General features: G+C 37.9%; 1 protein-coding gene across 3 annotated transcripts in view; it reads left to right on the forward strand.

The window, feature by feature from the left end:
• stat4 (signal transducer and activator of transcription 4) overlaps window positions 1-20,907 on the forward strand; it is a 24,818-nt gene extending 3,911 nt beyond the window's left edge. For 2 of the 3 annotated variants that reach the window (XM_042494522.1, XM_042494524.1), the window contains 22 exons: window positions 1,240-1,375; window positions 6,859-6,957; window positions 8,554-8,646; window positions 8,724-8,802; window positions 9,001-9,092; window positions 9,226-9,377; window positions 10,753-10,911; window positions 11,810-11,902; window positions 12,018-12,077; window positions 12,285-12,305; window positions 13,015-13,108; window positions 13,402-13,446; window positions 13,770-13,853; window positions 13,933-14,031; window positions 14,797-14,932; window positions 15,143-15,195; window positions 15,358-15,452; window positions 16,194-16,330; window positions 16,487-16,678; window positions 17,360-17,405; window positions 17,652-17,757; window positions 17,910-20,907. In XM_042494522.1, the coding sequence (XP_042350456.1) occupies window positions 1,240-1,375; window positions 6,859-6,957; window positions 8,554-8,646; window positions 8,724-8,802; window positions 9,001-9,092; window positions 9,226-9,377; window positions 10,753-10,911; window positions 11,810-11,902; window positions 12,018-12,077; window positions 12,285-12,305; window positions 13,015-13,108; window positions 13,402-13,446; window positions 13,770-13,853; window positions 13,933-14,031; window positions 14,797-14,932; window positions 15,143-15,195; window positions 15,358-15,452; window positions 16,194-16,330; window positions 16,487-16,678; window positions 17,360-17,405; window positions 17,652-17,757; window positions 17,910-17,933 (2,095 nt within the window). In that variant the 3' untranslated portion in view covers window positions 17,934-20,907. The remainder of the gene's footprint in view (window positions 1-1,239; window positions 1,376-6,858; window positions 6,958-8,553; window positions 8,647-8,723; window positions 8,803-9,000; window positions 9,093-9,225; window positions 9,378-10,752; window positions 10,912-11,809; window positions 11,903-12,017; window positions 12,078-12,284; window positions 12,306-13,014; window positions 13,109-13,401; window positions 13,447-13,769; window positions 13,854-13,932; window positions 14,032-14,796; window positions 14,933-15,142; window positions 15,196-15,357; window positions 15,453-16,193; window positions 16,331-16,486; window positions 16,679-17,359; window positions 17,406-17,651; window positions 17,758-17,909) is intronic. The other variant, XM_042494523.1, reaches the window with a different exon arrangement.
• The last annotated feature ends 29 nt before the right edge of the window (window positions 20,908-20,936 follow it).

Consider the following 20,936-nt stretch of genomic DNA (forward strand, 5'->3'; position numbering starts at 1 on the left):
ACAGGAGCAGGGGAATGTTCCGAGTATATGGGAACATTTCCTCTTTTAGAGCTGACAACACTGCAATAGAATAAAGCTATATTGGGTAAAAAACAAGTTGTTTTGGTGCGTAAACCCAACTTTGCTGCCACCACATTATTTCAATACAATATGTGCCACCACCATGTAATTAATGTATTACTGTGAGATCACTTTGCGCTGGTGGATATAACTAACCTTCACTAACTTGTGAACATCAGCAGATGTTTTTTCAGGAATGTGTGGAGACCAAAGCAGAGCTAAAAGAGGGTGAATATTGACTTAATTTCATCAGGTGGCCAGAAACATGGCTTAAAATGAATGCTAATGTTGCTCTGTATCTGCTAGATGTGTAAAGATACAATTCCTACTAACACTCATACCAACTTTATAAAGTGATAATATATCCCATGATTTGTTTTCAGCTACTTTTGCCAGTCTAAGCGGTTAAAAAAAATCAATTAATGCATCTTTAAAAGTTTCTCAGTTTTTCCAGTACTTTCCAAATTGGTGAATGCAGTATTATCCTCTGCACATTAACATAATGTGTGTTTATGTAAGCAGTTGCCTAAATGCAAGTATCTGTGCCAAACAGCTAGACATCTTCACAGGCTTGTACAAAAATGTCAGGCTTTATTACAAATCATCACAGAGCAGCCAGATGGATTTACGAGGGTATACATTTTTATACATTTTTTAGTATCCTTTTGTGGTTATTGATAGGGGAGGGTGGGGTAATTAAAAGCTTAAAAATCTTGAAATTGAAAGTAACACTCTTCATGCCACTCACCAGTGCTCATACTCAGCCACACTTTTTTCACTGTCAACCTCAAAATGATGACCTAACTATACCTCACACTTTATTCACACTTTTATAACAGCATCTTGAGTACATTTTTGGCTCTTTCTTTTTCCACGATTGTGTTCAGTTATGACACATGCAAAATACACTCACTGGAAAGCTCATTTTTTGTTTTACTCTTCAAATAATCTGTGAGTAATAGAAGGTAATTTCATGTTGATACAAAAATTTCCAAACAGGCCCCCCCCCCTACTATATGTAAAGTTGAACTTCGAAAGGTTAACATAAAAGTGATAGCCCACACATAATTACTTTAATGGCAGGGTGTATTTTCCTATTTTATGAGGAGTATATCAGCTGTCTTCTTCATGGGTTTCGCTGGGAATGTCCTAAACATCACACACTCTCTGTTTTTTCAGGGACACAGCCGCTAATGACGAGTCAATGGCGGCGGTGCTGTTCGCCAACTTGTTGACCCAGTTGGATAGGGTGCGCTCACAGGAGCAGAACTTCCTACAGAGACACAACATGAAAATCATACAACAGCAGCTACAGGTGTGTCAACCACCTATCATCCCTTCATTAATTCATATTCACTTCTCACTCTAACGGTTTAAAGCAGGTTTACTATAGTAATACTTGCTACTGCTTACTTCCTAGTTTTCACTCTATTCTCTCATTGTTCTTCTAGGGCCATCAGATACTTCTAAAATCTAAAATTCATTTTATAGTCTAATATACACATTCAATACTTCATGAATGGTGTAAACAACTTTCACTCTGTGTGCACAATATAAGAATTGTAGTATCTAGACAGATGGTAGCATCAAAGAGGAACACAGGAAGTGCTAAAGCAATGGCAAATATGACATCAAATCTGCATGAGAACACTATGACTGTACAGTCGAGTTGTTTTTGTTGACATTCATTATTATAAAGGAAGAAGAAAGAAGCAGTCTGTTTAATGGTGAGACTTTGGGCTGAACTGATCAGTTTGGGGGAAAATGTGGGTCTATAAAAATGGCCTTAGAAGTTAAAAATGGGAAACAGACACAATGTGGCAGTGCTCCAACAGTACGTTCAAGACTCACCCGCCACGCGTACACATCAGTCCACGATCAGCCAAATTATAAAGTGAATTATTGCTACGTTAAGTCTAATTTATTTACTACATTCAGTGCATTCACATGATGTTAGGAAAAGTCAAATTATTGTGTTAGTCTGACTAAATTGGATTTTTAAAATACACGTAAATGTGTTAGTTGGACTGAAATATCATATATACGCCTCTACTGGACCTAAACTGGCCTAGGTGTTCTGCACGTGCTCCATAGTCCCCATGGCCTTTGACATCTAAGTCAAACAGCATAAATTCGTAGAAGAAAGGCGGGAAAAGCAAAAGAGGAAGAACAGAAATAAACAAAACAAGACAAAGTTTCCAAGTGAAGTGTAGAGTACGTATGAAATGTATAGTGCAGGTAAGTTATCCATGTTTTCAACATTTGTGATGCAGCCCGTTTACCGCCTGCTAACTTGTTTGGTACGTGACGTGGTCAACCAGAAGAAGGTCCAATAGCAACCAGCTGAAAGGGGGCATATCTCCACCTGCTTTGGGAGCGTTAGAAATACTTCAATAAATCGATTCTCCCTAAGTGCTTGTGTACTTGGACAACCATGCCTGTATAGAAATCTGCCTTCATTCATCAAGTTGTGTGCTTCATGGTGGAATTAGTTCAACCACGATGCTCATCACTTGCAGCAGTTGAATTTAAATGTGTGAAATAAGGAGAAGTACTTTTTTGGTTTATGGTGTGGTGTGTTCTAGAGGTGAAAGGGAAGTAAAATGTGTTACTGGTTTCTATCTTTGTGTTGTTTTTCTGTGTTACCTGCGAGAGGCTGACAGGCGACTGTTTTTATTGTCGAGTGACTCAAATGTCAAATGAAAAGAAGAAAGGCCATGAGAGTACTGGTATGACTTTTTGGCAGTTTATGCAAAAATCTATTTCTCTATTTTACTTTTAAGATATTTTGGGGGGCTTCCTTGCCTTTGTTTTTGTAGGACAGCTTAAACGTGTAGTGGAGGAGAGAGAGAGGGGATGACAAGCAGCAAAGGGTCGAGGCTGGAATCAAACCCACAGCCACTGCAGCGAGGACACAGCCTCTGCACATGGGACGCCCGCTCTAACCACCAAGCCATGAGGCACCCAAAATTATATTCTTTAACATATTATGCATTTATTTAATGGTTGTTCAACTCTTAGGGCCCACTATAATATTTCACATACTCGTATTATTCTGCACACAAAATGCAATTTTCAAAATTTAAGGTTTAAAAAAATTATACATTAATATTATTTTTATTGAGTTAATTTTTTAACCAACATCAGTCCTAATCATAAATATCAAATATTCATTAATTTTCAGTATTTAAACCCTTTGAATGCCAGGTTTTTGTTATGAAGCCAATTATTATTTTTTAATTATTTTTGTTATATTTTTGATTATCACAACCAAGGATATGTCAGTGATTAGCAGCAACATTGATTTTAGACATAATTATTTTGTGCAGTGTCAAATACTCACACTCTACACACAAAATGCGCTTTTCAAAATCAGGCGATAAAAATATTATACACTTATATGATTTTCTACTTTCATTGAGTTTATTTGTTTAACCAACATCAGTCCCAATCAAAAATATCAATTACTCATTTATTTTCTGAACTTTAACCCTTTAAATGCCTGTTTTGTCCCCCCCGTGAATCCACTATGTTTTTAGAAGGAGAAAAAACACAAAGATGGAATTATTTTCACCATACTACAGTAGATTTCTTTTTTCTTTATCATGACAGCCTTGGATATGTCAGTGATTAGCAGTGACCCTGATTATGACATACAACCAGTTGAAATAGCATGTATTTTCTCCCTATGCCAAATATCCTAAAAGTGACGTGGGTGGAACACAGTAAAAATAACACATTTCAAGGCAAAAGAATGACACCCAGTTTTCATGCTTTGATTGCTGTGGGATTAAAAATTACAGTTTGAATGGATTTTAATGGCGCATTGTTTGCACTTAACAGTACAAATTTAACACTTTTGTTTCCACAGTGTATTTTAGACTAATTATAGGAGCTGAACATATGCATGAACACAGTTAAAATGATATAAAAAATGAAGATTTAAAAGCATGTAAAAAGCACCAGACAGTCCCTAAAGGTTGAATACTTGCCCGTAGTATAATGATGATGTGCTAAAGGCAAAAAGACTTTTCTTGTCACTTCTGGAGTTGATCTCTCAGAGTTCACCAGAGTGCTGGCTTTGTTCCAGGGGCTTCACAGGATGCTGTGGTCAGAGCTCACTGACATTATGAGCCTCAGCGCACATTTAATTCTGGAAAAGACTTATACCTTTGCAGAACAAACTCATGAGGCTCACACCACTGTTTCCTGTGTTTCTGAATGTTTGTACCTCTCAGAGGAAGCAGTTACTCCGGTGTGGTAGTCAAGAGTGCTTGTGGGTTGTTGTTTTGATGGGTGAGCGAGGTTGTTTTAATGATTGAAGCTGTAGCGTTTTTGTTTTTTTGGTTTAAATGTCTCTTCCATTCTTTTGTCTCATCGCCCACATTCAAGCAGAATCCTCCTTAGAAAACCCCTCTGGTGAACATGGGTGTATTTCACATTTTTGTCTGATCTTTCACGATGTTCATCATAAATATGTCAGCACACTGCTGTTACCAAAATACATTTTATGCAAAATAGTACTGGCTCCAAAAAAGAGAAGTGAGTTTGTAATTGCTAGAAAGACTAAACCAAACTTGTGTGTTTTTCAGTGCTTAATGGCATCATTACTGTCATGAAAGTGACTGTGTGGGTGTGTGTTGATGCATCCTCTCTCATCACCCTGGCAATGATGTTGATGCATGAAAACTTAGTCACACCTGGAGGCGAGAGAAAAACTTTCCTCTTCCCACAGCAGAATTTTTTTGTATTTTTCTAAGTGGGCTTTTGAACGACTGATGAGCAAAACACCACCACAGTCTTCATGTAAAGCTCATGCAGAATATGAGAAGCAGAGGTGGAGGCAGCAGTGTGGCTGCGGGAAAGTTTGTGGCTGCTCCATATTTTAAATGCACTGAATGAACATAAAGCATTGCTTCTTTATTTTTTATTTTTTAAATAAGGCATTATAAGCTTTTCACAAGATTCCAGGTTTCTCCCTGAAAATTAGAAACTGAATCATACATGTCAATACAGTGGTAACTTCCATTTCACTAGCAGAACACTGCATGGATTAAACTCTTTCCTGAGAAGCTCCACTTCATCTTTGCAAAAACTTATACTCATAAACTCATATAAGCCATCATATTCTCATCCTCAGTCATCACATGTTGCTGCTTTTCAGCGGACCTCTGCGTATACATCTTACACTCTAGGTAGCCTTCTGCATCTGCTGTTGATGTTCTGGTATGGACCTAGAATGATGTCAGCAAATGCACATGATAGGATGATGCTGCACGTAGTTATCTTATCTATCAAGGATAGGGCAACCAATATTGGTATGTCAACAAAAGCACATGCTGGCAAAGATGTTTAGGGTTAGGCATAAGGGCTCGGATGGTTAGGTTTAAAAAAAAAAACCCCAACAAAAACCTATCACATTCAGACAGGAAGTACACTGGACTTCTGCATGCAAATCCATGATTTGTTTGATCCATTCACCGCCCCTCCCCCCTGCCCTATAAGGAGCCACATGCTCCTTATATATTACGTCATTACTGGCAGTGTCTCAACCTGACACCGTCCAGCGGCATATTATGTTTTTGCAAAAGGTTGCTTTTGGCATTAAGATATTATGCCAAAAGCATTGTGGTGGTATTTGACGACTACGGGATGAGAACAGTGAAGTATCACTAAGGGGAAACTTATAAACCCTTGAAGTCTTGAGCTGGTGGGGCTGTATGTGGTCTGTGGCTGTGAGGTCGGTTGGATATACTGCAAAATTCACGTAAATGACATTGGAAACAGCTTTTGGTAATGAGGTCAGCATGTCAATGGCACACTCCCTTAAAACTTGTGACATCTGTGTCATTGTGTTGTGCAATCAAACTGCACTTTTTAGTGTCCTTTTATTGTGATCATCCCAAGGCACACCTGTGTAGTAATGATGCCGTTTAAGCAGCATAATGTTATGCCACACCTGTCAGGTGGATGGATTACCTGTGTAGTTGCCAGTGTAGTTTAAAAGACATGAGAATTTACCAGGCAAGGAGGCTCTATTTAAAAAATGCTATGGTTGCAATATGAGAAATGTAGGATTTAATTTTTATTTTGTTTGTTTTTAGTCCCAAACAAAAACATATCAACACCAAAATATAAAACTAAATATTAATAAAACCAAATATATTCTTTAGTGTGTTAGAAGCTCAAAAATGCCTTCCAGGAATCATGTCTATTACTTTAAAAGCATTCCCCCTAAAATTCAACTAGCTGCAAAGTACTCATTCATTATTTTGTTTATGTAATTTGTTTCTGTTAGAAATGAGGATCACACCCTCAAAATGTTCTCCAAGATCCAAATGAATGTTACGGTTACAGGCTATAACACCCTGAGGAAAAAAAACTGGTCATCCTCCAGTTATGTTAGCACACCTTTAGCTACATGCCTCATATTTATACTTTCATTATGGCTGAGGTATGGTTGTTTTGATTTGCAGCCACAGTCAGGTTGAACCTCATTCCTTTCCTGATTAAATATGGTAAAGTGCTTCCAGTAAGAACCTTGTGTGTCTGAGAACCATTATGACAAATCAATATGAAAACTATGTCATTTTTCTCAGGGGCTTGGGAGATAAAACAGATGTGTAAACTAAACCAAAAATGTAAACTAATAATGAAATCCAAGTATTGTGCGCTATTGTAATCTGGAATATTCTCTCTCTATGTGCTCTCTGTGTGTGTGTGTATGTGTGTGTGTGTGTGTGTGTGTGTGTGTGTGTGTGTGTGTGTGTGTGTGTGTGTGTGTGTGTGGCTCCTCAGGTGAAATACACGACAAACCCTGTTGTCATGGCCAGGGTTATCTCTACCTGCCTGAGGGAAGAGCGCCGTATCCTCTCCAGCGCCTGCATGCAGGAACAGGTTTGTCTCATTGTCTCACTCAGAGGGAAAGTCCCTCTGGTTCCTTAACAACAGTTGCTGCTGGTAAATCAGATCAGCTACCAGGAAAACACCACTGTATGATTATACACCCCCACAGCACCAACGGCTTCACTTGATTCCCAGGAAATACAGCAAGGCATAATATTTCTACAACAACAATATAAGTGCAACAATAACTAAAGACAAGATAACCAGTTTTATGTGGTACTTTTACATGGAGGCTGCTGCAAGGATGCTGAACAATTAAATGAACAATTAATGATAAGAAATACTGATTAATAAATATTTAGAAACATTTATAAATCGCACTGGGCTTGCAGCAATCAGACTGAGAAAACTGCAATAGTTATTTAAATAACCACAAGTTTACCATTTGAAGCCTGGACCACCATCACTATTATTGTGCTGCATTCGCACACCTTCACAAGTACTTAAACCTTTGAAATCTGAGGAAATTAGTCTGCTTTCTTTTGAAAATATAGGGAAAAAAGGGCAATGGGCAACTTGGCAAGAAGTGTTCCACAAAATCAGTCGATTTAGAAAATTGTTTTTAAAGAAGCTCAGGAAAATATCCAAAAACTATATTTACAATTATCATAATTATCTGAAATTATTTTATGGAATTATTATTATTTATATCATGTAATATCCTTTTTTTCTTTTATTTTGTTTTTGTTTGTTTAGTTTTCAAGAAATTTTCTTGTACTTTTTTTATTTTTTTATTTTTGCTAAATTTTGGTTAATTTCTTCTTTAGTTGCTCATTGCCTTTTTGTAACGTTTCTGAAAGACATCAAGCCAATTTGCTCTGGTCTCAAAGGGTTCATACTTTTAGATAAATAGAGGAAAAAACAACACATGCGCAGTGAAATCTGGTCTGCACTTGCCTAATGTCTTAAAACAAATTCAGTAAAATTCACCCCTACAGTTGTCAAGAATGTTGAAATTAGTTATAGTGACTAAAACGTTTTTTGTCTTTTTTTTACCAAGCTGTAAACGTGTTGTTTTTCTGCTGTAAAGTTGAGCATTTCAACATGGGGGGCTGTGGGGACTGACTCTATTTTGGAGCCAGCTTTAAGTGACCATTAGAGGAAATGCAATTTCTCGCACTTAGTGTTGACTTCGTTTTTCAGCCTCGGAGGTTACAGCTTGAAAATGACAGACTAGACTCAAGACTCTGTCCACTGCTACTCAGCGACTAAGAATTTTCTGGCTCTTAGAAATGTCTGTTGAGATTATGTAATTGCCATGTACATTGGTAAAACTGATTCCCAGAGCATGGAGCCTAACGATTTTGGTAATGCTGCATCCTGGTGCCCTGGAGGTTCAGGTGCTGATCATGTACTTTGGTGCAGTTGGTGTTTAGTTGGGGCAGATTTGTTGCATGTCATTCCTTGTCTACTCTGATTTGCGAGTACTATTCTGCCTCACACAGCTGTCAAGTACTCGATTAAAGGAATATAGTCTGTAGGTTTAAAGACAGATGAAAAGTCTATATTTGATATGTTTGATTCTAAAGCACAGCAAGAAAATTAATAGAAAAGAAAATGGTGAGTGAAAATAATATTTTCCCACAGGGTCCACTGGAGAAATCTTTGCAGAATTCTGTGGCCTTTGAGAGGCAGAAGAGCATGGACAACAGAGTTGGGATCGTCAGAGGCAACGTGCAGGTAACATACATACAACAAATACATTAATGCATTTCATCCTATGAAATAAACTTTAAAAACTTCATCTGCCTGTCTAGCTGATGGACCAGGCAGTGAAATACATCGAGGACATGCAGGACGACTTTGATTTCCGCTACAAGACGCTACAGTCTCGAGGTGTGTCCTACTGTAAGATGTGCACACCAGTAGTAAAAAAACTGTTATTGCTTACTACTGTGTAAAAAAAACTGCAGAGCCTGCAACAAACAAGAACTTGCACAAAACTATTTCTGTGTGTGTGTGTGTGTGTGTGTGTGTGTGTGTGTGTGTGTGTGTGTGTGTGTGTGTGTGTGTGTGTGTGTGTGTGTATCTCAGAATCGACCGATCCTCGTCACAACTCTGAGATGATGAAACAGGAAGTTACAAGACTGCAAGAAATGCTAAACAGGCTTGACTTCAAAAGAAAAGTATGCATTTTGTTTTTGATGGGGAAATCCTATCAATATTTCTCCAAATATATATGTGACAAAGATGTCAAAAAACCTCACCAGTGAAATAAGGAAGACTTGACAATTTGACTATTTTTCTTCCCTTTATTAGGAGATTTTGTCAAAGATGGATGTTGTGATCAAAGATATTGATGACCTGATGACCTCTCAGCTCAACCCGGAGCTGCAGGACTGGAAGCGCAGGCAACAGATCGCTGCCATCGGTGGTCCGCTGCTCACCGGCCTGGACCAGCTGCAGAGTTGGTAATGAGCTGAACGTTCACTAAAATCATTACTATCATGCCAATGTTTACTTAAGTAACATGATTGAACTTTCACTGTTGGGCATTCTAGGAACATTAAAGCCATATATGACCTTCATACATTTTTGGCACAAGCTTCGGGTGTCATCACTACATTGAGAGGGCATCACCAGTAGCCCTTCCAAGATGTTGTGATTGCAACAGTTCTTGCAGTTTTCTGTAATATCTGTAACTTTTATTTAAAATTGAACAATTGTAATAGTTTCCCACAAGTTTCAACAATAGTAGCAGTCCCCCGCATGTCACCAAACACACTCCCTTTTTTCTGGGTTGTAAAGATGCAGACATGTGCAACAGAATAGTCTCACATTTACTAGCAAACAAATTACTGCTAAAGACAGTGCAAGGCAGTTCCCTGATGTTCTGGAGCAGGGATGAACAACAAACAAAAATCATCACCTGACACTTTTCTACCGCACAACACACCCAGAAAATGACTGAAATACATAGTCAACAGACAAGACAAATCACCTTGACGAAGGCTGTTGCACATTTATTGCGTGTGCTGAAAGAATCAAGGAGTTAGATTAAACATGCATGGTTAGTGGTAATGATAGTGTAGTGTAGATCACAAACTCAGAACAATGCATTTTTATTCTCAGTGGAACAAGTTGCCTTTGATTTTTAGTTAAATATACAAAAAAGTAACTCTTTTTGCAATCTTGCTCCCACGATTTTATTGCAAAGACACACCTAAAATCAACGAATCAGTGTAATGAAAAAATAAAAATCTGCTATGAAATTGCAACAGTCCCAGACAGTCCCACCAACAGTCCCACCTACTGGCAGGTGCTGACCTCCAGTGGCAGAAGTAATTATGACAGGAGCAAAGGAGGAAGTGAGATGATGAAATGTTAGTTAGTCAAACAAACCCAGGACATTCACCCAGTTTCCATGCCCCGTGTTAAACCAAAATTCAGTGCTGACTAACTGATGCACATATCTTTGTCACTTAATGTTTAGTAACGCAGCAATCGTACTTAATTTAACCCAAATTATGATGGTTATTCTTAACCTAATTCCGTACTAATGGGGCCTAAATTTAACTAAATTGCTCCTGATACCAGATGATAATGGGCTGATAACAGCCTTCTGAACCAGGTAGTAGATGTAGCAGGCCCCCTCTAACCTGGACCAATGAAGCTGAGGCTGAGGAAACTCTGCCTCGATTGTTGTCACGTCAAGTGGTTTCCAGTGCCACTTCTCACCAACAATGGCCAAATCCAGATTAGTGTGACATAATGTTTGAAGTTTATCGCAGTGAAATAAGCTCTGGTCCTTTCCCTTTCTTTTTCCTCTAATCTGTCCCCTCTCAGGTTTACCTTGACAGCTCAGAGTCTCTTCCAGATCAAGCGTCAGCTGGACAAACTGGGGGAACTGGTGTTGAAGGTCACCTATGAAAGTGATCCAATCCCTCTGCAAAAACCTCAGATGGAGGATCGAGTCAAATACCTCATCTACCATCTCATCAAGAGGTAGTCTGAACACCACCAACAATACAAGACAACATTATGGAGAAGTATTTATTTTCTTTTTAGTGTTCCTGTGCCTTTTAAATGATCATGTGCTTTGATGATGATTTTTGTTGGCGTAATTTCTTAAAATTTGACACAAATGTTCAAGTAGACTCAAGGATGATCCTATTAGATTTTGGTGTTTAAAGGTCAAGGTGTTGGTTATCTTACAAATGTCTCATTCTTGTGAAAGTAATGACTCAAGAACACCTTGAGGGAATTTATTCACATTTGACAAAAACATTCACTTTGACTCAACAATGAGCTGATTAGGGTTTGGAGGTCAAGGTCACTGTTACTTTGCATTTGTCAAATTTTGGTGAACACAATATCTGAAGATGGCCTTAAGGGAGTGTCCTTAAACACTGCACAGTTGTGATGATGAATGATTAGAACATGGTGGTAAAAGATCCAAGGCCAAGGTCATAGTGACCCAGTGCATCATGTTTTTGTCCATAACTCAATAACCCTCAAGAACCACCTTGAAACTGTGCTGAATTTAAAGATCGTCTGTGTGTGAAGCATCTATGTTTTCACAGACATTGATGTAAACTGTAAGTGCAACTTGATTGATGATTAGGGCGTGTTGACATACAACCGCAAGGTGCTATGTCTAATTTTGTGTAGCTTTTTTTCATGTCTATAAACAAATAAATGTAGCAGACTGAGAACACTGAATGCATGAACAACCTCCTCCTGTACTTGGGGTACTGAGAAAACATTACGCAATACAGAAAGGTGCAAAATAGAGAATAAACACAACCAACTGGTGGCTTGAATGCTGCACAGGCGTTCTTTATCAAGTGAAATGCACATGGTGAAAACGGTGTAAATCATATGAGGTGTGGTTTCTTCTCAGCTCATTTGTGGTGGAGAAGCAGCCATGCATGCCCACACACCCACAGAAACCCCTCATCATCAAGACCGGAGTGCAATTCACCACCAAAGTCAGGTATTATGTGACATGATTTGTTTGATGTTTTTTTCATTTATTTATTTTTTACTATATTTCATGCCCGTGTAAATTTCATTGTTTAATTTATCTTTCTGTTGCCAATTACTTCCAGACTCCTGGTTAAACTTCCAGAAGTGGATTATCAGCTGAAAGTGAAAACAACATTTGATAAGTGAGACTTTTTGTTTCGTCTTTTTGCGAAATGCTTAACTATATAACGATATATACTATATAATAATATATAATATTATATATACTATATAACTGTAAATAATAAATAATATTCTGTCTATCTGAAATGTAAAAGTCATATTCTTCAGATGAATTTTTGTCTGAATGCTTTGTTTTATGTGTTTGTGTGTGTCTTATGTGTCTCTAGGGACCTCCCCCCTGGCAGAGTGTGAGTGCAAACAACCTCAAAACAGGACGTACTGCTGATGTGTAATTTTAACAGTGATCAAAGCAGCATAGCACCAAGTTAGCAAATTGAAGAACAGTGCTTTTCATACCTTGGGTGCTACTGCAAACCTTATACATACCACTTTACTGCGTCTACTATCGGTTTCATTACAAAATGCTACAAATCAGTTCGGAGAGTGTCTGAAATTCATCACCCAGTTTAGAAGCAAGCATCAAAGAAAATGTTTCTTTTTATATTTTAATTCTATAAATTAATAAATTAATGATTTTTTAAATTTCAAACCTAAAAAAAAACAATAGCACACACAGCCAAGTGCAATGAACAAGAACAAAAAGGCCTATAAAAATGTATAGATCAATCTCAAAAATAAATACTCAAGCCACCTAAACCTTAATATTATATGTTACCTGTGACATATACATTATAACAAATCTTTCTTCCTTGCTGCTCATTTTTGTTTCAGTTTCTTTTAAAATGTTTAATACCCTCCGCTATTTTCTGCTTTTACTGTCAGACAAAAAGCACTTTACTGTAACTGAATACTTAGCTTTAAAGAGTCACTCCAGGAGCACAAGCTGTTCAAATTCTACAGCTCAGGATGAATAATAATTCAATTATCCTGAATAGATATGGATTAAATTTGACAAATCCACGAGGTGCTGTTATTTTACCGTGTGTCTCTCCTCAGAAGTCGTCAGTTTTTCATCCTCACCAACAACACTAAAGTTATGGACATTGAGGACTACTCAAACGGCTGCCTTTCCGTGGAGTTTAGACACCTGGTAAGACATGCCATTCACCGTCTGATTTTATTTTATTTTTATTCTAATGTTTCATTTATTATCAGTAGTATCACTTGTTGTAGTGAGACATAATTGTATATATTTGCTTATTGTTTTAAATATTGAAATTCGGCTCAGTGGTTAATAACACACACTTCAGTAATTTGACAAACTCAGAATGCAAATTTTTCTATACATTTTAACTAGTTTGTCAAAGTGGAGAAACGTTGAGTTTTTTTTTTTTAAAAAAGAAAAGAATTTCAGCTCACTGACACTGAGTTTATATCTTACAGCAGCTGAAAGAGAAGAAATATATCAATGGCACAAAGGGGAATGAGGTAAGACACACAGATGAGTTGATGTCATTGGGTTGGGAGTGGAACCAAACAACCAGCCCAAAGCATCTGTATTTGGGAATGAGACTCTAAAGAATGAAACTTTAATGTATGCTGACTATCACAGCTACTGTTGTACTTATTTTATTTGTGTTTATGCATTATTTTCAGAATAAAAGTAGGCAAATGTTTCTACTATGCCATTACTATTATTGTCTGAAAACGCTCACTTCTAAAACTGTTGGACTAGATGAGCCTCATAATTTGAAATGCAGTGCTAAGAGGGATCATCTCTGAATAGGATGTGTGTTTTGTGTGTTTTGCAGGGTCTCCTCTCGGTGACAGAGGAACTGCACTCTCTCAGTTTCGAGGCTTGCCTTACAGTGCAGGGCCTCACCATTGATCTAGAGGTAGCGTAAATTTGACTCGATGTGTCACTCTCTGTCGTCGATGCAACAGCCTGCTTACTGTGTGTGTGAACTGTTCCAGACGTGTTCTCTGCCTCTGGTGGTCATTTCCAACGTGAGCCAGCTGCCTGGGGGCTGGGCGTCTGTCATGTGGTATAACCTTCTGACTGATGAGCCGAGGGTGAGCTAACACACTGGGACAAAAGCATGTATTTAAAAGTGTTACGCTCAGTTGCCAGTTTATTAGGTACACCTTCCTTAAATCAATGTAATAAAACTGTCCTGCAATAATGTCCACCTACATTAAAGTTACCATGTTCACTTTTTTGTTTAAACTTCTGTAGAGAGCAATTGATTTAACACTTTAAAATTCCTTTTAAATATTGTGGAAAAAATGAATATTTATGAAGAATTAACTTACGGTGTTAAACACTTAATTACCATAAAGTCAAAGGTCATTTTGACCTCATCTGTATCATTATTGTGATATGATATTTTCAAAAATTCCTTTGAAATAATGTGAAAAAATGTTTTGGAACAACTGTATTTTTATGAGTAATTAACTTAAAATGTGTGTTAATAAATATTGTAATCAAAAAGTGCACATGTTGTTAATGTTGTAATAATAATATATAATTAACACACAGTTTTAAGTTGATAACTAGTAAAAAATGAAATTGGACCAACTTTTTTATTCTTCAAATTTAAAAGTCATTTTAAAGTGATTTATATACTTAATTACCAGAATTGTGAACACAGTTGATGCCATATCAATTATGTTATTGCAACTAATTTTTTTTCACATTATTTCAATGGAATCATTTTAGGGAGTTTGTGCAACAATTTAACTGTATTGCATTATTTAAATAGGTGTCTTTTAAAAACTACTTCGGTATACCCACTTCCCTCCTCTCACTCTTTTCCTCCTCCCCTTAATAATCAACAGAACTTGTCTTTTTTTGGGAACCCACCTCGGGCCACATGGAGCCAGCTCTCTGAAGTCCTCAGCTGGCAGTTCTCCACCTTTGCAGGTCAAGGCCTCAACAAGGAGCAGCTCACCATGCTGGGAGAGAAGCTTCTTGGTATGATTGTATTCAGAACACATTGGTTAATGCTGATAGCCGATAGTATTTGGAGGCTGGCTTATAAAGAGAGAGACTGAGTTTGGGGGCATTTCAACAGGACCCAAAGCTGCTAACTTGAACTGCCAGGCTAGTGTGTGTTGGGTACTTTGATGTTGTCATTGATGTTTTTTTTGTTGTTTTTTTTTTTTTTACTGTATGTTGTTTTAGGTCAGCATTCCTCCTGTAGTGACTATCAAGTGTCCTGGTCTAAGTTTTCAAAGGTAAGTGTACAATATCGTGTATATCACAATGTGGTCTCATCTTTAGTCTGGTTGTGCCATCTAGTGGGTAAGCATGCTCTGTGTCCCGTGCTGTAAACTGTAGACTGGCCATGTTACAAAAGTACTCACTATACCGCTCCCATGTGTTGTGCATTCCTTAAGGAGAATATTCCAGGAAAGCCCTTCAGTTTCTGGATGTGGTTGGACTCCATCCTGGAGCTCATCAAGAAGCACCTGCTGCCAGTTTGGAACGAGAAGTAAGCTACTGGCTCACTTGCTAATTCTCACCCCACCTCGCTGTCCCAGTAGCTATGCGGTGGGACTGCTGGTGATAGCTGTGGCCTGAGGCATTATGTTTTCAGGTTGTCTGTCCATCCATCCCATTCTCATGAATGTAATATCTGAAGCACACTTTGGGGAATGTCTTCAAATCTGGCACAAGCGTCCACTTGGACTCAACGATAGAAATAATAGACTAGATTTTGGTGGTCACAGGTCAAAGTTCAAGCTTTGAGCGGTGGAACGACTAGAAAAGTGCTATACACATTCAAGTCAGTTTATATTTAGCAGCATGAAAATTTTGTTGTTATTGTCTGACTGGTTCTCACTATCAAATGTAACAACTTATAGGAAAAAGCAGCATGATAGATCTGCAGTTGACAGGCCAATTAATAAGTCAGATAATGTTTTCCAGAACTGAAATAGAAAAGCTGAAAACAAAATCATGAAAAGCAGCTTCAAGAAACTTTGCTGTGACATTCTTTCATGAAGAATGCACAGCTGTTCACATTGCAGCAGTTTTAAGTGCCTTTTCCTTTTGTCTGCTTAATTTTATTAGTGAGGTTTGATAAGCTTCAGTTGTAAGAAATACTGTAAGAAATACAAAAAACAAAGTATAACCAATGAGTGTCACTGTAAAAAATTAAATAGACTGTTAAAAAGTGACAGAAGTAGCAGGAAAAAGTTATTTTTGTCTTTTATCCACACCATCCTTGCAGCTATATCATGGGCTTTGTGAGTAAAGAGATGGAGCGCACTCTGCTGAAGGACAGAGAGCCGGGCACGTTCCTCCTACGCTTTAGCGAGAGCCACCTCGGAGGAATCACTTTCACCTGGGTGGAGCACAGCGACAACGGTGAGGAAAACTCATAAACATGTATATTTACATACTGTTTGGACAGGTCAGTCATAGAAGTTATGTCTGTGAGTCATGCTGTGCTTTGTTGGCAGGTGTCTGGCTTGTTATCTTGAATAATGTTCCCATTCACTAACACTGACTTTCTTACAACAGGAGACGTGAAGTTTAACTCCGTGGAGCCATACACTAAAAACCGTCTCAGCGCTCTCCCATTTGCTGACATCATACGAGATTACAAAGTGATCTCAGACGGGGTTGTTCCAGAGAACCCGCTTAAGTTCCTGTACCCCGACGTACCCAAAGACGAGGCCTTCGGACGGCTGTACAACAGTCAGCCAAGCAAAGGCAAGAGAGCAAAATCATTTGATACATGCGGCATTTCCACTGCATGGTATGGCATTGCTCTACGCAGCTCGACTCTCTCTTTTTGGTTTTCAATTTGCAAAATTTGTGGCTAGTGCCTGGTATTTTTTTCCTGGTACCATGTAGTTGAAGTGAGCTAAGCCAGTACCAGAGGGCGGAGTTAAAACACTGCAGGCCACTGATTAGTCAAAGAGAATCATCACTAATCATCACTGGTGCGACACGGGAAATCCTGCACAAACCGGCCATTTTAAAAAAAATCAAGCCACTACCAATGCAGCTGCAATTTTTCTGTTCACTCAACCTAGAAAAATTGCAGCCCACAAAATTACAGCTGATAAAGTACAGACTCTCCTCTGATTGGCTGTTAATGAAAGATTCAGTGAGTGTCCCATTGAAACTGATGTCACAGCAGATTTTAATTGCAATCAGCTGAGAATCCCATCCACACTGAGGGGGTACCATCTGTTGAAAGGACCTGGTACCAAAGGTGAACTGAGTCGAGTCAAGATGAGCTGACTCAAGGCGAGTCCAGTCGAGCTGAGCCATGCAGTGACAATTAGGCATTAGTGCTGTTTTTTAAGTGCTCATTTTTTAAAATCTTTGTCTAGATTGCAGGCAACACAACAACACTTATATCTCTCATATCTCTTAACGTTCCAGCTTATCCATACATACCATCAACCCTGATCCCCATCTCAGAATTACGGTGAGTGCATTTGAAGACTATACAAAATCCTTACTCAACTTACTTTGCATTGAAGTTAATCTTATTTAGGAAACTTTTTGTTATACATTTTACCCTGACAGCCATTGAAATATTGGACAAAAATTGTGAAATGGATGACGATTATTGTTTGTCCTGTTGATGCAACCTACAAGTGATCCAGGAAGTACTATCCAACACATACGCAGTCCCTTCACTAGTGACATCTCCTTTTCTCTCTGATCCTAGCTCTCACGCCAGCACCACACCACCTCCATGTCAGTCTCCTGAGCCACCGATGACTCCCGGGGAGTTTGACATGCTCAGCGAGAGCCTATGCTTCAACATTGACAATGTAAGTTTGCCTGCTTTGCCATTTGGTGGACTGCAGGCTACCAATTCTGCTGTCAAATGCTGGCAATATTCTCTATTTTCTATTATTGTTAATAAGCTGAAGAGTCCTTGGTACATTCCGCTGCTCATGTTGTTCCCCTTTTTGTTTTGCAGATGAGTTCTCCGTACTCAGAGTAAAGTGAGATGAAACATGCAACATTTTGCTCAAAAGTTCCTCAAAACATTCTGAACAGTTTTCATAATGCCCCGACACCAGTCTCTAAACAGTGTCCACATCTTTGTTATCATGAAACAGTGACTGCTCGTTTAAACAGGGCTTTACGGTCAAATCCATTGCTTGAGCTGTTTTTTTTCCCATCAGAACATGGCATTCACAAACATACATAAACATTTAACATGACATTAACACAAGCGGACATGTTGAAAAAGATAAACTGAAAACTCAATAACCAGATCTTGGGAGCCAGAGAGACACACAGAGTACATTACAACGACAGTACGACGAAAATTCTCACCTTTTATTCGTCAGCACATCACCAACTTCACTATGTTCAAGAAAATATATAAAGGGATGCCACACTTCCTCAAAAAGAAACTGCATCCATCCCATAACATATAAGTCATCTTTTCCATTGAATCATATCTGGTCATTTCTTTCAAATACTTATACTAAGCACATTTTGGGTCCTCCTTTGTGGAGCAATAAGAGGTTTTGCTTGCAACATACACAGGTTGAGGAATGTACAGTCTGCTGGCAGTAATATATAGATTTTTTGGATTTTATCCATCAGGCGGTTCACATCTTTCTGATTTTTTTTAATGTATTTGCATTCTCAGTTGCAGTAATATAGAGTACCTTTTTCTTTAAAAAAAGTTTTTTATTGAGTTTCACTAAAAAAAGAATACCTTTAAACTTATTGTATTTCACATGTCAGGAATATTTTCAATGTATGTTCAACCCTTATGTAAGTGCACATTAACCACTTGTATTGTAAATATTCTAATCCTGAATTTAGGTTTGAGCTTTCTAACATGCCTCCAACCAGTCACTCACATAGATATCCTCATTTAAATCCCGTCTCCGTGCTTCTAATGTAGAGTTTGAGGAACCTTGATTCCCTGACAGGTTGTTTAAATCAAGTATTGCCTCAAATGGGGCTACAAAATAATAAGATGGGGATAACATCAATATTTCTTAACTTGTATATTTATCGTATTCAAAACCGTCGAATTACACGTTTTTTCAAAGGTCTTTGGGTTCTTCTGAGGGATGTCCAAGATTGCAATTATGGCATGAAAAGCAAACAAATAATGGTTCTTAGATGGACACGGCAATAATATGACTGCCAGTTAGAATATTGAAATCACTCTCTATCACATGACAAATACAACAATGTGAAATCAGTACTTTTACAGGTGGCAAAGAATATTCTGGAATAGGAATAGAAAGTTTGAGTAATGTATTCATTTTCAAAATATGGCATGAGCTGTTGTTTATTGCTTTTATATATACTTTTTTTTTTTTTTAAATAATTTGTGTATTGATAGTCTATGGTGACTTGGTTTTGAATCATATTGACTGATTTTTTATAAGGCCTCTTGTATATAAAACAGTTTAAACATGTACATTTTGTCTGCAATGTTCCATATTGACATTAACTTTATCACTGCATCCTTAGCACCACTCTCTTCTACCTGCAGTTTTTTAAATGAACTTTATTGACCTTAACAGTCATTAAGGCAAAAAATAGGGGAATAAAAGGAAAAAAAACACGAGGGGTCATTTAGGAATTAAGGCACATAGATATCTATATAGATGTAGGGCTTTTTCCATTTTGCAATTTTTCAATGATCTTTTAAATAGCTTTATTACATATAGAAAAGCAATAAATATGGGGGAGAGCTTGAGAAAACAATGCTTGTGAATAAAATGCCAAGATAATCAAATTATTATTTCCAAATTCTTTTTTTTTTCCCCCTCTATTTGAAGACCAACCTTTCTATTTTCAGATGTAAAAATCAGAATATTGTTGTCATCATAAATTATTCAATATTGGAAAGCATCCCAAAAGGTCCCAGTTAATCTCTCTTAAACTACAGTTTGCCTGAGGTCGTCACAGTCGTCCACACCATCTTCCATTCAGTCATCAAAGTGAGCTTATCTGCCACCAGCAGCCCGTGATGAGGTATTGCAAGGTCACGTGATTCCCGGAGAGTGGAGTATAGGTGTTTTTCTGCTTTGAGGAAGTGACATCTCCCCGTGAACCATTTGAACATGTTTTCTCGTGATTGTCCTATGCAGGTTTGATTTTTGTAACCTGGCACCAAACTCATGCTGCTTGTTTGAGTCACTTCCTCGCTCTTATGTTGCCTAGAGACATCAAAAAACAAACAGAATCCAATTTATTATTGCTTAAAGCCCCTATTTTCACACATGTAGTTCACACTGCAGAACCTGAAGATGTTGGGAAAGTTACTTTTGAAATGTAACTGGTAAATTATGAGCTACATTGTTAAAAATGCGATAAGTAATGTAACTACTTTAATTACTCCATAAAAGCAATGTAACTCAATCAGTTAAATCCGATTTTGATTACTTATTGTTAAAATGTTTTAAATTGGACAACAAAGCCAAAAAAAGCCTGGAAACAGGATATGCCAAAGAAGGCATTCCTGCTCAACAAAAGCATGCAAAGCAACAGAATAAACACATTTACACAATTAAAATTGTGCACAATTAAATTGTGCATGGGGGAGTAGCAAAAAATGCTGGACCCTATAAGAAGTTTCTGTGAACTCCAAGGCCTTCCACTTCATTCTTCTCACACATTTTTTGATATATTTTTTTATGTCACTGCTCTCCTTCCCTTTTTCTTTCTTCCTTTTCCATTCTTGCATAAAGACAGCAGTGTATTGGTATCCCAGCTGTCATCGGGCGGAAGGACAGGTCACCAGACTATTGCAGGGCCCCTCTACTTTTTGATTTCTTTTTTTTTTTTTTTTTGCACTGCTATCTCTTGATTTATTCATAAAATTTTTATTTAATTATGGCAATTACGTGAGGGCCCCCTCACATTGGGGCCCTGGGTGTGTAGTTCAACCCTCTCTTCTTACTAGCCCCTCTATCTATAGGTAAGCCATTTGGCAAAAAGAATATTTGGATGCAAATCTTTGTAATCA

This window comes from Plectropomus leopardus, chromosome 10 (genome assembly GCF_008729295.1).
Source record: "Plectropomus leopardus isolate mb chromosome 10, YSFRI_Pleo_2.0, whole genome shotgun sequence".
Lineage (NCBI taxonomy): Eukaryota > Metazoa > Chordata > Actinopteri > Perciformes > Serranidae > Plectropomus > Plectropomus leopardus.